At 40.1% G+C, this 18830-nt stretch overlaps 1 protein-coding gene across 1 annotated transcript in view; it reads right to left on the reverse strand.

Moving 5' to 3' along the window:
* Nucleotides 1-1497: 1497 nt before the first annotated feature.
* Nucleotides 1498-18830, reverse strand: part of LOC144201947 (MAGUK p55 subfamily member 7-like) — a 64640-nt gene continuing 47307 nt past the window's right edge. Inside the window, exons 12-14 of the mRNA XM_077724819.1 lie at nt 17786-17929; nt 3520-3711; nt 1498-1961 (exon numbers count right to left, since the gene is read on the reverse strand). Of these exons, the coding sequence (XP_077580945.1) occupies nt 1908-1961; nt 3520-3711; nt 17786-17929 (390 nt within the window). The 3' untranslated portion in view covers nt 1498-1907. The remainder of the gene's footprint in view (nt 1962-3519; nt 3712-17785; nt 17930-18830) is intronic.

Below are 18830 nucleotides of genomic sequence, written 5' to 3' on the forward strand. Positions count from 1 at the left end.
TGGTTTTGTTTTTTTTAAGATGTGGAATCTTAATTTCTTAAATATAAGGAATTTTAGCTGGTTTTCTGTTCCTTAATATATAATACTGACATAATATATTAATGTTTTAAAGGCTGGTATTGTTAAACTTTATATGCTTGTGTACAGCAGTTAGTGCTATTTTAATTTGTGTAATTCCGTTTTTTTGCCATGTATCAAAACCAATAATTGACTGGGTCTTTCAGCATGACAATGATCCCAAGCACACAGCCAGGACATCAAAGGAGTGGCTTAGTAAGAAGCATTTCAAGGTCCTGGAGTGGCCCAATCATTCTCCAGACCCAATAGAAATCTGTGGAGGAAGTTGAAAGTCTGTGTTATCCAACGACAGCCCCAAAACTGCTCTAAAGGATATCTGCATGGAGAAATAGGCCAAAACACCAGCAACAGTGTGTGAAAAGCTTGTGAAGAGTTGCAGAAAACGTTTGGCTTCCGTTATTGCCAATAAAGGGTACATAACGAAGTATTGAGTTGAAATTTTGGTATTGACCAAATACTTATTTTCCACCATGATTTGCAAATACATTCTTTAAAAATCAAACAATGTAATTTTCTGTTTTTTCCCCCTACTTTCTGTCTCTCATTTGTTTACCCATGCTGACAATTATAGGCTTCTCTATTCTTTTCAAGTTGGATAACTTGCACAATTGGTGGTTGACTAAATACTTATTTGCCCCACTGCATGCATTCTTGTGATGGTCAATGGAATTGTATTGATACCTTTACCTTGATCTAACTGTCTTTAGCTAATGATACCAGATTCAATTGGTGCAGATAAAATTTTATGATTTTCTGAAATTTGGTTCACCATATGTCAGATCTTGCTCCGTGAGTAACCTTCTCTGAATAGCCTCCACTCTCAATCACTCGTAGTCTTCTTGACATTCCTTGTATATGCCGAGACCTATGTGAAACACTTGTAAAACTTGATGAAACAAACAGTTATAGTATCAATATACTACATACGTAATGATCAAACGTATCATTAGCAGTAGAGGGTGTATCAGTTTTGGTGGAAGATACTTGTGCACATTCATCAGGAGGAAAAAGTATGATTTGGCATGTTTCTCTGTGATATCAGCAACCTACAAATAATGAGTGTTAGGAATCGGCAAGCCGATTAAGGATGGATCCACAACAATTTCGGAAATGAAGGAATCAATTCAGAGAAACTAGGATTTATTGAACAGAAAGGGCATGCTAAAAACATGAGTGTCAAAAGGGATGTAGCAAAAGCAGCACGAGCCAGTCGGCAAATAAACTACGGGTCAAAAGTACAACGAAAACAACACGACCGATTTGACAAATAAACTATGGGCCAAAAGTACAACAAAAAACACCACGACCGAGGAAGCGTAAAACCATGGGTCAAAAGTGTAACGAAAACACCACGACCGAGTCGGCAAATAAACTACGGCTCAAAAGTACAACGAAAACAGCACGACTGAGTCGGCGGATAAACTGCAGGTCAAAAATACAACGAAAACACCACGACCGGGTCGGCGAATAAATTACGAGTCAAAAGTACAACAAAAACAGCACGACCGAGTCGGCGGATAAACTGCAGGTCAAAAGTACAACGAAAACATCACGACCGAGTAGGGGGATAAACTGCAGGTCAAAAGTACAACGAAAACACCACGGCCGAGTCGGCGAATAAACTACGGGTCAAAAGTACAACCAAAACAGCACGACCGACCCAGCAAAGAAAATAAGGTCTTTCAACGTACAAAATTACAAAATACCAACGAGAAGCTCTCAAGAAGTCTCAGTAAAGTGTTGGGCATGCAAGGCGGTAAGCAACGGAAATGCAATCAATAGTCCCATAATCAGCTGGTTGTATCTGGTGTTCTTAAATGCAGGATATGTCAAACAGCTGCAGCTCTTGTAATCCCGCATCCTCTCGTTGAGTTAATCAGCTGCTGAAATGACACGTCAATGTAAGAAACAGAGAGTCTGACGATTCCGTATTTGTACAGCAGAGAGCAAATAACATGCAGCTGCTTTGGCAGTGTCGCCATTACCCTTAGCTTCAAATTGAGTCATTTTTGAATAGCCAATGCATTTGTTGATTGCCGTAGATCTGGGGTTGTTCAAATCTTTGTCTGCCACAGATTTGCCAGTTGCCGTCAACCATCCATTAGATACCCAATTATGAAGAATAAACATAACCTCATTCATAAGAACAACATAAGAATAATCTGAATAGATTATTATTAAAATTTCACATGCTACGGGTAAAAAAAAAAAAAATCCGGTAATGAGCAGTTTGGGGATCAGAGTGTCCTGTATGATGGTATTTAAGGCTGAGCTGCAGTCACAGAAGAGGAATCTGGTATAATTGTTTTGGTGTTCCAGGTAGCTCTGTGGTGAGTGGTGACGTTGGTGTCGTCTGTTGATATGTTTGACTAGTGTGCAAATTGGTATGGATCCACAAATTGAGAGGGATCTTTTAATCATTTAAAATTAAAATTTAATGTTTTGTGGAAACAGACTATCGAGGCACTTTGTTATGATAGTGGTCAGATGCTGGTGCTTGTTAATTGTGAAAGTGCAGTGCTAACATTATCCAGTACAACCGAGACAGCAGTGAGGATAACAACAGTTAGCTCTCAACGTGAGAAAAAAAGGTCTTGTCGACATTTACTCCAGGCAGTGGATTTCAAAGAACATACGGTTTCTACACCTACATGCGTTCATGGACATTGATGCATTTTTTTATGTTCTGTCTGCCGTCTATGGCATTGATCAGACCTGATAACAATCCACATGGATCCCGCTGGTCATGCTATCTCTTCTGGGATGTTAAAAGCTCGGTAAAAGTTTCCAGAATTGGTCAGCTTGTGGAGGAATCCAATGTCGATTAAGTTTTTTTCCATCGTGCCATCTAATATTTTCTTGTTAATATAAAGTGTAGTCTATATGCCTGCTACTAATGATACATATTTATTTTGAGAGCTTTGCATTGTTTGTTCAAGTGTAGCAGCTTTCAGAATAATTCCAAGGTAATGTTTGCATCTTGGCAGGGATAAACTACACTCAAGCTTTACAACCCAATCCCGCCATACATGCATGCACGCACACACTCACGCACACACACGCACAGACAAATGCGCATACATGCACGCACGTGCACGCACACACACACCACATAAACCAAAAGCCCATGGCTTCCAACTTTTTTAAATTAAATAATTTTAATGGTTTGACCTGTTATTAGAGCTAAATATCGGGAAAAACTGGCACTGACAAAAAGGGAGTTGGACTCTGATTACCTTATTAACTTTACATTCAGCAAAAGCTCATCCTGCAGTAATCTGAGGCTTTCTTCAAGACAGTAAATAAATTTGAAAATATGACAAATGAACAGGGTTCCACCAGCATAGTATTTTTACTTGGCGGTGTATATATTACTGCGCATAATCGTCTTTAGTGTTCTAAAGTTCTAATCCAGCCGGTTAAAAGACCACAACTCCTTGCCTTTGTTGGTGAGGGGCAAAGCCAATCTGCAGGAATCCAGCGGACATGTGCCTCCTCAAGCTGTTGGAGGTCTGCTTTCAGCTCCCTGAAGGCCACTGCAACGTCTCCATTAACGATAACCTTGTCAAACATGTGACCGTGCTGTGCTTCCATGCTTTCAGCTGAATAAATCATATCTTCAAAATCTTCCTCCTGTCAAGCAAAAATTAAATAACTTGATCTTACACTTAGAGTTACTAGGGGCACTCGGTCGAGTTGCCTAAAGACGTTTAGGCGACACTGACGTCTGGACAAAGGCCTTCTCGCTGAGGCGGCATCTGGCCGAACGTAGAGTTAGCCGAAGGACTAGTTAGCCGACCGGAGTGCCAGCCGAAGGACGTTGCGCCGATGCGCTCGCCCTGCCCCCCATCGTGTGTGTGTACATTTTTTTTCAACTTCGGCCTGTGGGCCATATACAGCCTGTTACAGATAACAACATTCATTTAGAACAGGGGTTGGGAACATTTTTGACGAAGAGAGCCATAAACAATTCATATTTTCAAACATTATTCCTTGAGAGCCATACTCAGAATTTAAAAGTAAAAACAAATGAAAATCTGAGCATTTATTATTCATTTCACCACTTTGAAAGTGAGGAAAGTCTGATTTATTTTGAGAACATTATTTCACTGTTGCTAATCAATGAGTATCAATGAGAGGATGCATGCAGAAGAGTCTAATGAAGAAAAATTATGATCTAAAAAGGCGCTAGAGATAGTTTTGGTGCCACAGTGCCGGCGTGACACTCTCATTGGTGCGTCTGGGACATAGGTCTCTCACCAGCGGTTCCCATAATTTACCACACAGGTTCGCGGAGAGCCATGTGCACCCATCAAAAGAGCCACATATGGCTCCCGAGCAATAGGTTCCCTACCCCAGATTTAGAATAACAAGGGCATTTATTCACGACCAAACACACGCAGAACAGTATGTGACAGAAAAAAAAGAGTAGTTATAACAGGAAATTGTAATCCTACTTCAGTGCTAAAATCACGCGGAAAATGGCATTTAATGATTAAATGCAGATACTGGAGCTCTTTGGAAGCTTAAACCGAACCCAGGGTAGTGATTTCCCCGGTAAAAGACAGCCATGGGCGTCAATGGCGAAAAACCACAAAATGCGCAAAAATGTGCTAAAATCACATGGAAAACAGCATTTAATGATTGAATAAAAATACTGGAATTTTTCAGACAATCGAATCGAGCCCAGGGGAGTCATTTCCCCGTTTAAAACATTCATAGATGCACCAAAATACACTAAAATTGCTTTAAATCCGATCTAAAACAGCATTAAATGAATAAATACAAATACCGCAACATAAATAAAAATACTGGCTGATTTTTAGACACTATAACCGAGTCCAGGGTGCTTGCTTTCCTGGTAAAAAGTGCACTTTTAACCCGGTACCAGACCCAATTGCAGTAAAATTATTTGTCCAGCAGGTAGAAGAGTTCTGCCGATTCAAAACCAGTCTAGAGTGCGTACGGGTGTGTATTAAAAGTGGGTCCACTAGGTTCTGGTGTGCCATTTTGCACAGGGGAAATACAGACTAGAGGGCTTAGAGAACAATACCTGAAGATACTATTGAACACACTTCTTCTAGTGATGTGTGCCAATAAGAACAATATTTTAATGTGTGCCAATAAGAACAATATTTTAATTTTAAATAATTTCCCATTATTTTAGGAAATATATATTGAAAGATGGTTCAAAATTCAAAGATTAATCTCAATGTTTTCTATGCTGGTGTAAATTTTCTGGAGAAGGATTACAATTTCCTGTTATAACTACGTTTTTGATTCTGTCATTATAGTACTTACTAATGTAACTACTTTTTCCTTCTGTCACGTACTCTTCTGCATGTGTTTGACCGTGAATGAATGCCCTTGCTATGCTAAATGAACGTTGTTATCTGTAACGGGCTGTATATGGCCCGCGGGCCGAGGTTGAAAAACATGTACACACTCACGACCGGGGGCGGGGCGAGCGCGTAGGCGAAAACGTCCTTCGGCTGGCTATCCGGTCGGCTAACTAGTCGCTCGGCTAACTCTACGTTCGGCAAGATGCCCCCTCGGTGAGATGGCCCTCGCCCAGACGTTAGTCGGCTAAATGTCTTTAGGCATCTCGACCGGCCACGGTTACTAGGATAACATTTTTATTAATCAAGTATGTATATTTGTCTATTTAGCTTTGCACATGATAATTCCTGGTGCTGGAATAACAATGAAAAAAAATGTTGACTGATCATGGAAGCTGTAATGGATCCATACAGCACACCAGTGACACAACCAATAGAGCCAACCTCCCAAGAGAAGCCTCTGCAACATGGCAAGACATCAGGGACAGTGCCTCTGAATTGGCATCGGGTGGTTCCTCTTTTTAAAAGGGGCACTGGAGGGTGTGTTCAAATTGTAGGAAAATCACACTCAGCCTCCCCGGGGGGTTGATTCAGTGTAGTTTGCAATAATTGCGTCCCTTCTTTTTACAGATAATGCGGTTCCGTTGGCTTCACCAAGCCGTGATTTCCAACTCTTGTTCAAATGATTCGCAACTCGGAGCTAACCTTGTCCCATTTCCGGAGTTTTATGTTTTCGTCAGGAGTGAATGCGATTCGCGCAAAATCAATATAAAATGTAAAAAAAAATATCAGACAATTTTTACTCAAGGACAGTTTCTACTCAAGAGCTGTCATCATACTCAACTCGAGTTCTGCAACTAGAATCTAATAAAGTGTTATCACTACTCGACATACGAGCACCCTGACATACGAGCCTTTCGAAATACGAGTAAAATTTTGAGCAAATAATTATCTCTAGACACGAGACAAATTTCGAGATACGAAAAAGCCTGGTGGCCAAGACATGAGAGGCTGTTTATGATTTTAGCTTTTAGTCTTTTTTGACGCATCTCTTTCGTGTATAACAGATATCTACAAGCACTGGGCAGAACATTGCATTTGTGTGTTTTTTTTAACTGTCACGTAGTGCAAATGGCAGAGCGATCGCTAATACGAGGAGCATATATTAGTTCGTGTTGGCAAGTGGGCGTCCTATTGTGAGGACATTTGTGTGCATCATTTTCGGAATATTTTAAAGAGAATACAAAAGCAAACAGTCTATCGATAGTGAAAGTCAGGGTAGAGGCGGGGCAAATAGAGCCAACCCGGGAGAAGAAAGGTATCAAAATGTAATATAAAATTAGAATTAAGTTTAGTGTAAGGTTAGATTTAATTTATTTTTGAGTGTCTGCATCGTAATTATAGTTCATTTAAATTAGTTTGTTATGAAACAAGCATGTTGCCGTGCAAAAATCGTCCCCCTCTCCGTCAGGCCCGCTTTCTCTCCCCTTCAAAATCCGTATAATTTTATTGCTATTTATCTTGCAGTCTCGTTCACAAGTGAGGAAAAAATGGGAATGGGAGATTGACAGGCAGATCGGTTCAGCCTCTGCAGTGATTATACTGAGCAGGGATTTGTAGTATTGTGGAATAATGTGAATAATGTGATAATCTAGATGAGTCAGAACTTTTTTGACATAGAGTCGTAAACAATTCATATTTTCAAATATTATGCCTTTATCCATGCTAAGAATTTAAAACATGAAAAATGTAAACCTCTTTTACTCATTTCACCCCCTTTGAAAGTAGAAAAAGTTCAGAACTCCATATATTAACTGAAAGTTTAGCTAGGAGCCGTATAAGGCTCCCGAGTTCCCTACCCCTGGTCTAGATAACACCCATTGTGGAATTAGCAAGCGGCCGTGAGTCGGGGAGAATGTTAAATGCTGTTTGCTCCGCACACACCGTATTATTCTACAGCCGTAAAAAATATAAGATTTCTTACCATTTCACTGGCCAGACGGTGTATGTGTGAGTGGCTGGCATCAACGCTGAAGTTCTATTTATAATACCGTATTTTGTCACATATGAGTGCCCCAGCGTCTCAGCGGCACCCTTAAAATTGTTGAATTTAACAATTTCTTGTGGATAAGACGTCCCCAGTTTGATTTCGTGACAGAAAGTTTCGCCGAAGGATGTTTGGTTGACGGACGTTTGGGCGAAGGACAGTTCGTCTAATGGACGTTTGGTCGACCGGAAGTTTGGTCGAACGGACGTTTGGTAGAACGGAAATTTGGTCGAACGGACGTTTGGCCTGCGGGCCATATACAGGCCATTAGGATTTTTAATCCGGCCTGCCGTCGGCGTTATCCAATTTAAATTCCAATTTATAGTAAAAATCAATGAACTCATTCATTTCCCTAACCGCTATAAAAAGCCAGTAAAATGATTATCTTTGTACTGGCTCTTGACTAATTCGTCTGAACCATGTCTATTTACTCTCAAATCATCCATTATTAAACTTGCATCCAGGGGGTGGTACTCTTTGCCTGACGTGTTTTGTGTCAGTTGACTTATATAGTCTAATTCATATTGTTTACATCTGACTGTGAGCAGTGTTCAGTGAATTTGTTTTGTGATCCATTTGTCACCCAACTACGATAATCATTTTGGTGACCCTTGCTGACCTACAGGACTGGTAAAAACAACCTAAACCACTTGCCAAGATATGATTCAAATGTAATAGCCAAGAGCCAGTACAAATATAATCATTTTACTTGCGTTTTAATATTAAACTCTATCAATAAGCTGTCATTCTTAAAAAATATTTCATTAAAAAGACAAAGCAAATTCACAGATGGTGTTTTTATTAAAGCAGTAAAAAACTTACAAATTATGTACAAAAGTTAAAAATACAATACAAACTATTTACAAAAATTACAAATAATACAATATAAACTATTTACAAAAATTACAAATAATACAATACATACTTACAAGACTCCCAAATGTGTGGGAGTTTGGAAAATGTTTTTTTATTCTACAGCCTGTTCAAAATCAACAGTTATGGAACTAGGCTCCATAACACGGCCTTCTGTAATCTTAAAAAATATCAGATCATACAGACGCTCCCCTACTCACGAACATTCAAGTTACGAACAACAGTACTTACGAACATGTCTGCAAATTGCGTTTTTGTCGAAAAATGTTCGTAAGTTTGATTTTGTATTGTGTGCCTCTTTCCGAGTAGTGCTTCTTTCCGCCGCTAATACCGACGCCTGGCGCTGTGAGAGCTCCGCTCACCCAGCATCCACCTTCCTCTGCCCAGTTTGTTGCAGTACGGAAGTGCATGACCTATCTCCAGTGCGCAAAGAACCTTTTTCATTTTTATCATTAAATATCTTGTGCATCCCTTATTCAATAAGGTTGGTGAAAAGCGAAAGGCTTCTAGTGAAGGAGGTGCAAGGAAGAGGCAAGCCATTTCATTAGAAACAAAAGTGACAATAATAAAGAATCTTGATGCGCGTGAGAAAGTGGGTGAGTGTTGCACGGGAATACGACTTGAATCGTTCGACCGTCAGTACCATTTATAAAGAGAAAGCTCGAGCAGCAGACCCAAATATTGAACGTTGCACAAAGTTTGCAAATCAATTCAATGATGCCATACAGTGCTATCGCATTTATGATGAAAAAAGGAAGAAAACTGCAATCGTCATTAGATAGCTTCTTTTGGCCAGTTTCTTGTAAATCTCTCTCTTTCTCTCTCTAATGTATGTATACAGCGCTGTGTGTATTCTCTGCATTTTATTACATTTTTTCAGTACAAACCAATGCTGATTACTGATACAAGCCTTAAACATACATATGTACTTATATAAACCTTCAATATACTTATATAGACCTTAAACATAGATTATAATACAAAATATAGCACTGAATCAACTACAATTTGAACAATTTCAACCTATGAACAAGCGCTCGGAACATAACTCGTTCGTATGTAGGGGAGCGTCTGTATGTTCTTTGAGTTTTAGCTTTTGGGATGCAGTACTAAGACCTCCCACCCCCCTCCCCCCTGGACATATTTCTAAATATTAAGTGCTTTGGACCGACCGGAGGTGGCTAGAGAACAATAACATGCCACACTTTTACTTCAAGTTTAATTTTAAATAATTTCCCATTATTTTAGGAAATATATATTCTATTTCTGGAGTAGGATTTCTATGATTTATTCTGTTCTGAATGCCCCTATTATTCCTAAATGAATGTTATCTGTAACGGGTCGCATATGGCGAAGACCGAGGTTGAAAAACATGTACACACACAACCGGGGACGGGGCGAGCACGCGCCGCGCAACGTACGATCGGCTGTCTATCAGGTCAGCTAGATCTCTGTTCGGCTAATTATCTGTTCGGCCAAATGCCCCCGCGGCGAACTGTCCTTCGCTCAAATGTCCATCGGCAAAACTTATTTTGGTGCACAATTTGAAATTCCAAAGAACCATTAACAAAATAATTGGCTGGATTGACAAAGGTTTCTATATCTCGTTATGAAATCACCGCGCCTACAGTTCAACCAGACAACAACGTATGAAAATCGCCATTATTCACTGCACGATTGGAACTGGATTATGAGGCTAATCTCGCTGCCTACATAAAAGAAATCTTTAAGGAAATGCATTGAATTTGGGTTAGCAGAAAGAGACTGAGCTTCTCAACAGGAAACAGACTAGCGCTGGTGCCAGGAGCCTGGGTGCTCAACTTACAGTATAAAGAAGAACCACTAGCCCGGCCAAAAGGGGGAACGTCCATACTAAGTGTTTCCGACCAACCAGCAAACATGAAAATAGCCGAGAGGGGGATGTGGATCCACCTTTTGCACTGTAAGTAGGTTCTCTAGTTGAATCGTTTAAGGAGACAGGAAAGAACAGCTTTCTGATGTAATAAAATACCATCAACCATAGGGAATTCGTTTATATTGGTTTTATTGCCTCCATATGAAAAAAGGTGAAATCGTTTCAAATGAGACTAAACCTTCTTACAAAAGGTTAAAACAAAATACCAGACAAGGGAAAATACGATTATAATAACAACAACTCCCTCAATCATCATTCTTTGGGGAAAGTGTTTTTACAAAAGAAAAAAAAATATGTCCTGCTTGTAAAGAAAAGTAAATATATTTAAACAGTGTCTCCCCTGTTGCGAAAGCAGTGAATGGCAAGCCAATTTTTCAACTGTGCTAACTTTACCTGTTTAAACCTTACGTTTTGGCTTATGGTGGTGAAGTGGTGCAAATAAATTATATAACTCCTGTCAAAAGGAAACAGGACTACGTACTATCACTGTTTTTACCAGCATCTCTTTTACAGTTGAGGTGTTACCATTAGCGGCTCATGATCCGACTTATGGGTTGATTTGCCAAATTACAGCAGGAGTCTATTTTTCTTTGGTTTACGTCAAATAAAAGTATGAAAAGGGTGAACAACATCCATCACAATGTCCAAATAAAAGAAATTGGAAATTATGCTGGGCAGGGATTTTCTGCAATGAAGGAACAGCTGGCAGCCACCAGTCTCATGGCTTTCCAGGACCGCAAAGTTGTTGATATGCTTCTGATGGTTGATATGCTCTTGGTGGAGCAGGGGGTGTGTGCAATGTTTGGAAAACGGTGCACTCAACAGCACGTCACCCAACGGGTCCCTAGCCAGAGCCAATGAAGGACTGCAGACCCTGAACCAGAAACGAAGATGCACTCTGGGGTGGAACTGTCTGCCTGAGCTGAGTGGTTGGATAAGACCTTTGGCAAGTGTAAAAAAATGGCCTTCATCGAGTTGATATCAACGGCTGTTTTCTAATACTTTGACAATGTGTGGATGTTGTCTCATCCCCTGCTTACACTTTTTGCTAAACCGACTTATGGTTAGTGCAATTGCTCTAACAAATTCCAAATTGCGAGAATTGTATCTGCTTATTAGACAGCTTACAGGTGACAAGATTGATGTCCAGGATTATGCTAATTATGAAAATCAGTTGGACGAGAATGATTTTGTACTCCCTTTTTCAGACATGCAAGTGAGGCGAATTCGGGTAAAGATCGAGACAACGGACTTCCCCCGAGTGTATTTGTCAAAAAATTGAATTAATAGAATAAAGCCAAAAGGAAGTTTTATTAAGGAGCTCATGTGCAAATATTTAATAACGGGCGAATGTTAGGGTTTTTAGAAGAACGTTTTGCTTCACTTAGAATGTTAGGGTTATTAGTCTTACATTCTTATATATTTGCTTGCAATGAAGAACGCTTTGCTTCACTTAGAATGTTAGGGTTATTAGTCTTACATTCTTATATATTTGCTTGCAATGAAGAACACTTTGCTTCACTTGGAATGTAAGAGTTATTAGTCTTACATTCTTATATATTTGCTTGCAATGAAGAACGCTTTGCTTCACCTAGCTTATTAACATTAGAAAGGTATTATAGTACATGTGCCTGCAGCCATGTAAATGCTTTGCTCCTCAAAAGGAAGGTCAAATCCTCTCGGACAGCCGGAACGTGGAGAATATCTATCAGAACTACATGACCTTCTTGAGGATTGTTTCCTGTCTCTTTTATTTGTGTGCATTTGGGAATGCCGATTGGTGAATCTAACAGAAATGTAACTATATTTTTATTTGTAACTATTGAAAAATCATTCATTAAGAAAGTTTTACAGGAGACGCTAAACAAATTTACCGAAATGCTACTAAATTGGGATATTTTTATTTCAAACAACTGGTTTTAATATACAACGTGATGAACATTGTTGGATGAATTTGGAGTGCTTGATTTGCATGCATTTTATAGATTACACTGTTCCCTCACTGGGGACCGGGACCACCCGCGATAAGTGCATTTCCGCGAAGTAGGGATTCCCCTTCAAAAATGCTTAATTTGAATTTAATTCCAATTTTTTTTAATCTTTTTTTTTTACCCCCCTGTATACAGTACACCATATAGAATACGGGTAGAGAGAGTGAAATTCATGTTATAACAAAAAAAACTGTAAAATATGTTGTTTCAATGTAATATACGACTGAGGGAGGGTAAGTAAGAAGACTGTGAGAAGTAAGTGATCCATCTTATTCTTGTTGGCATCGGTGAGGGAACTAGCAATCGCCGGATTGATGGCGCTCAAGGAGGCGGAGAGCTAAAAGTATGAATATGTCATAAATAAATGTCAAAAAGGGGTCTTTGCCTGGGAAGACGAACTTGTGGAGTAGCACTATACAATTTCGTCATACGCTGCTGAGGGTATGATGACTCCTAGGCTTTTTGTCAAGTCAATGATGACGACAATGCCTATGTCTGATTTTCATTTTTTTTTTTTATATTTCTATTTTTATTTATTTTTTTCAAAAAAAATCTGCGAAGCTCTGAGTACGTGATAGCTGAACCGCGAAGTAGCGGGGGAACACTATGTGGCTTAATTGCCTTAAGGTGCACAGGCTCAAGATATCAATCCTTGCAAGCAGTGCCACTGCCAGTTTCAGCAGTTTCTTCTTGACATCCAGGCTGAATATGTAGATATTTTCCATCGCAAAAAGGTACGATGGCTCAGTCGGGGGTCTCCATTGCAGCGTTTCTTTGCTCTCGGGGAAGAAATTGGACAAAAAAGAGACAACTGATGCCATAATTTTTTGAACCTGTTTGGCTGGCTGATTTAGGATTTTTGGTTGCCATAACGAGACGTCTGAATGCGCTGAACACAAGTCTTCAACGGCAAAATGCAGTGGTAAACCAACTGTATTCACACATCAAGGCATTTCGGACCAAGCCACTACTTTTCCAAAGGCACCTGTCACAGGCGCAGGCCAATAGCACACATATCTCATCGCTGCGGGGAATTATGACCAGTCTCTAACAGAACAACTATAAGTGCGCAAACGGCAAAGTACGCAGCAGACATTTCATCTCAAGCTAATGAGTTTCAAAACCGTTTTCGGATCTTTGCAAAAGAGATCACACTTTTCTCCACTCCTTTTCTCTGTGGATCATGATGACCCTGCAGACGACCTGCATTGCTGCAGTGTGACGTCAAGTGTCGCAGTTGGCACTAACAGCTCCCTCTTGTCAACTTCTACCGCCAACTGGTTGTAGGCAGGTTCCAAGAAATGTGAACATTTGCTAAGAAAATGCTGAGCTTGCTTGGATCCACATACTTGTGCGAGAAGACATCTACCTATATAAACATTATTAAGAGCCGCGTGAAGACGAGACTAAGTGACTTCCACCTGTGTGAAGTCTTGCGCATCAAAACGATTGTTCTTGAGCCAGACCTAGACTACATACTGGAGTCGAGGTCCCAGTATCAACCTTCCCATAAGCGCAGGCAAGATATTTGTTTATTCCCGATTTGAATAAATAATAAATCAAATAAACAAATATTTTTCCCCAGACTGGCTTTTTGTTCGTTTTATTGTAGTCTGTGATTTTGTTAAAACTATTTTAAATGAAGTTTACGATTTTCAATAAATATATTCTTTCATTCATTTTCTTGACCCGTTTATTCTTTATTCCTGTGCCGCCCACAATGAATATATATAATCATAAAATAGTTAATTTGTATTTAATGTAAATGGTTCCAAGAATGCCAGTCTGAATAGTCGGCCCTCACACATTTTTAGCTTACCAAATCTGGTTCTCTTTTTAAAAAGTTTGGACACCCCTGCCTTAGAAGGATCAGAATCCCCCTTTCACACTCCCATTTTGCTAGTACATAAAATAAAATAAGTGATCTTTTGTTTCAAATTGTGACTGGGAATTCAAGGGGTCTAGAAAAAAAACTCCAGTGTTTTCTTTAACAGGACTAGGATCTCAGGAAGGGGCTCAAACAGCTCCAACATTCTGACGCATACCAGACCGAGCCGTGTTTGAGAAATGTTATTTATTCTGAGTCTCTTTGGGAAACACGAGGCTTCGTCATTGACTTTGCTTAAGAATTAGAAATTCAAGACACCTATTCGAAGAACAGTAAAAGCATATTCTATATGTCTCGGGTGACTGAACGGCCATTGCTGAAAATACTGCTTACAGACTTACACAGGGATTGGACAGTCTAAACCGTGAAAGACGCAAGTGCAAAAGGGGCAACAGGCTATCATTTGGACATTGAAGGTAATTATGCTGTAAAATAATTGCAGTTAATCATTTGTCTTACTACGAAAGGCTTCCTTAGTGGACAGGTAAAATATGTGTCGGGTGAATGTTTCTGAGTAAGTTGCAAGAGTAAGAATATGAAGGTGCTAAGAAGGCCCGTGTTGGCGACAGAATGTTCATGCCGGTTGTAAATGAAGTACTTTCCCACTGCCATTTTTTTGTCCCTTCATTCGGGGACTGAGGACATTCTGCTATCTTTGTCTTACTTTTTACTATTTTTAGTTAGACTGTTAGCTGGATTTGGTTTATGGTCGGTATTTTTTTTGTTATTTATTGGGCAATAAGAGCAATTGTTATGACTCTGGTGATGTTTCTGATTTGAGTTACAGGAAGTAAGGAGAAAGAAACTTTAGATTAGAGGAACATTAGCAGAAGGACTGAATTTATCAAACAGAATTTGGGATGAGGGAAATGCAGAGTGGGAAGCCAATAGTGGTTCTGGAGTTGGATTACATTCTGAGAGAAAGTGTGGTATGTCAACTTGACTTTTGTAATGTGACTAACTGTGTGATTTGAGGAGATCCAACAGATCAGGATTGATTGAGGTCATAGTTTCCGAGCCACAGCAAACTTAAGAGTCAGAGGAAGATAAACCCTATCCGGTGTTGGTACAGCTGGAACGAGGCAAGCACAAACGTGGAGCCGAAGCAGAAGGCCATCACAGATTGCCTTCTGTGTTTTATGAAAAGGCTGAAGTGAAAAAAACTATCAGAGTCATTTTAATGAAAAACAACCTGTTGCAGTGTCAAATAATCCTGATTAAGAAACAGGTTTACAAATGAAGTGCTCATGAGAATGACAGAAGCTGTGTCTTTAAGATCCCTAATGTTACAGGATATAACTTATAAAGAACTTAGTCAAAAAGTTGGTACAGAAACTGTCAGGCTCTGACCAGACTGGTGGCCGGTTGTGCCTGTCACCCAATCACAGACCCAGCCCCTAACGAGTGGAGTAATGCCAGGTGCAAGCCATCAGCCATTAAGCAATATTTAAAGCCTGACCATGCTGCTGGATCGTCTTATCAGTTTACTGTAAAGTACCCTCTCGCATTTCCTATTGCTTGCTTGTTGATCAACGACCTCTGTTTGTACTCAGGATTTCGACCACGCCAAGCCTCACAGACCAAGGAACGGAAAAAGGATCAACGAAACTAGGATTACGGAATAAGGACAACGGACCAAAATTACGGAACAAGGACAACGGACCACAGATTGACGGACTACGACCACGCAACCTAACCGGAACCCGCCAGTGCTCGCCAGCCACGTGGACGAGCCGAATAAAGATTTTGGAAGCAAACTAGTTCTACCCTCGCCTGCTTTGGGGTCCGCTCCCACGATCATAACAGAAGCACCCTGCTGATGAATATTTTGGATTAATGGAAGTTACTGGGGAAGATTTTACTGTCACTATTAAGTTTGAGTCAACCTGTACATATCAATAGTTGACCATAGATGACATGAAGGGTGAATCCCAGTGCTGAAACCAGGTTGGTTTAAACATTTGTGGTACCTGGGCGAGCAAGGAGGACCCAACCTATTGCAACACGGTCGCAGTACTTAGAGATGTTGGATCTATTATTTTGGTAAGTGAAGTCTTCTCTTTTACTCTATTTTAGCCTTCTTGAAAATATTGTTGTCCTTTTTATTTTGCAGTTAACCAACTTTTCATGCTTAGATTGCATACCTGTCAACCTCAGCCAATTGCTTGCCTTATTCGTTATTGCAATTCCCTTTATTAAGTTATAATAAACCGTACAAGCAGAACGCGGCACATATTTACTCACAAAATGTTCTCCAAAGTAGACTGGGTGCCCAAGCAGTCGGCGCCCCTTTTGTGTTACACTAAATTCAAGATTTTGTAGATGTCGCTGTGTGACGCTGACTGTTTGACTATCAGGTTACAATATTTGCTGACATGCACAGTGACTGAGACAATCTGGATTTAAGCCGTAATGGGTAAAACGAGAATGATCTTATAAAAAAAACTTACTTTTTACAAAATATTTTTCTCGTACAAAAGTTCTTAAATGGCGTACCAGGAAAAAGGCACAAGTTGAAATGTATGAGATTGGTTGATCGTTACTTAAAGTCGAGATCAAATGGGGGGACTCAAGGAAACCAATATTTAATAAGTAGAAGTAGTCAAATAACAAACATGAGCAGCCTTTTTCTGTCCAACAAGAAAACACTGGCCAAATCATTGACGCTTGTAGGAGAGGCCGTAAGAGGAGCGAGATAAGAAAGACGAACACACAAGGCCTGTTCACAACGTCTTAAACCAGGGGTCTCAAACTCGCCCCCGCGGGCCAAATGCAGCCCGCGGGACGATGATTTGCGGCCCGCGTCTTAATATGCAAGATTAATGTCCGTGCGGCCCGCAAGATTGAAATGAATGACACTGTGTTTGGAGCTGGATGAACCAATCACGGTGAAGTATACGGCTCTGGAGGGTGGGACATTGGCTGGGCTGTCCAGTGCCTCTCTCACTCCGCTCGGCTCGGAGAGCTGCCGTAATCCAATACAATCGGTGATCAAAAGTGCGCATGCGCCACAGACCCGCGCGACTGAAAGTTAAACGGTCAAATCGAAAGTGCGCATGCACCACAGAACCGCACGACTGAAAGTTAAAAATTCAATCCGAGACTCATTCCTAGTGTAAACATATTACAGCCCCAAAGATGTCTGTTTCAAAGCCTGCTGTGAAGAGAAAGGTCAGTGATGAGCACAGAGAGTTTCAAGAAAAGTGGGGAGTGCAATATTTCTTTTTTTGAATATGGGGATGTGCTCTACTTCACTGAGGTACGTTGGCTCAGCAGGGGAAATGTATTGAAGAGATTTTTTGAGTTGAGAGCAGAATTACAGGTAAATTGAGTTTGAGAACCTTGTCTTAAACTCTGTAAATGATCACAGGTGTCCTAAAGTACTCGCTTACGTTTCATTTAAAAAATAACAGGTGGAGTAAAATATATTGTGTAAATAATCTCACACGTAAGTCACACTAGTGTAAGTTGTACGCCCGGCCACACTATAAAAACAAAGCAGAACTGCAATTTATTGTCCGTAAAATACGGTAAATACAGTAGGTCTGTTTTGTTGTGCTTGGGTGGTGTAAATAAGTCAGGTTTTTGTGAAGTAATTTGTGTAAAGTACAGAGGAACAACAGTCCATTTGATGACAATAACAGCCATTCTTACTGTGAACATCCTGACTTGGTTTGCCTCCTCTTCATCACAGATGAATTTAGCTCTTCTCCTGGTGAGACGTAATTCTTCAATACGTGGGGGTTTCACAAAAATCACCATAGGTTTGAATTCAAGTGTGCAGACATGCTTTAGTTTCTAGTGTGGAAAAAAGCATATACTTTATATGAGACTATTGCTTTAAAAATGAAGCAAGGAAATAATGAAAAAAAGTTATAAGAATATCCTTGTAAAATGTTCACCAACTTGAAAGTTCCTACCAAATTGAAGTAATTCTGAAGGAGAAATTTTAAATGTGTAAGGGCATGGACAATACTCTAAATTTAACTCTCCGTGAGAACTTATGTGGGGAGGAGCAGAATTTTTCCAACTTTTTTTAAATACACTTGTCGTTGGCATGCTGCCGATCAACTTCTGAACCAAATACTAACTGATAACCGTCCACTCTTGCATTGTGAAGTATGAATGTATTTTATGCTTATTATTATTATGTCTTTTAGTTTACATAGTGTAGTCACTGGAATAGAATTTTGCACCATCTAGTGGTGACTCTCGTCACTACCTCTTTTAGTTAGTGGGGTGCTATCTCTTTCAAACCCCCATTCCTTTGTGTATTTCCACGCCTTACGTTTGTCTGTGTCACATGATCCTGTGCTAATAAAACCAGGTTGTTTGTAGGGAGTCGCCAGGAATTCCTAACGGTCATTCAGGAAGATAGACTATCTTTCTGCTCTGGCTACTCTGGCGTCCTCCTTAATATGAAGTGGTTTAAATTCTCATCACGACTGGCTGTGTGTTTCCTCTGCTCCGATATTATTGAATGTATATGGTCTTAAACCTGACATTTTCTGGTGCCGAAACCCGGGAGATTCATTTCTGAATTTCTCGGACCGCGGTGGACTGAAGGCCAAGAATTACTGACGTCAGCCCTCTTACTTTGAAAGAGGGGGTTTTTCGGTCGATCGCGGCCCGTTTGAAGAAAGGAACCGGGCCGGAGAAAAGAGGAGACAGACAGACGGTAAGTGCATTTAAAAATTTA

Source organism: Stigmatopora nigra, chromosome 9 (assembly GCF_051989575.1).
Source record: "Stigmatopora nigra isolate UIUO_SnigA chromosome 9, RoL_Snig_1.1, whole genome shotgun sequence".
Taxonomy (NCBI): domain Eukaryota; kingdom Metazoa; phylum Chordata; class Actinopteri; order Syngnathiformes; family Syngnathidae; genus Stigmatopora; species Stigmatopora nigra.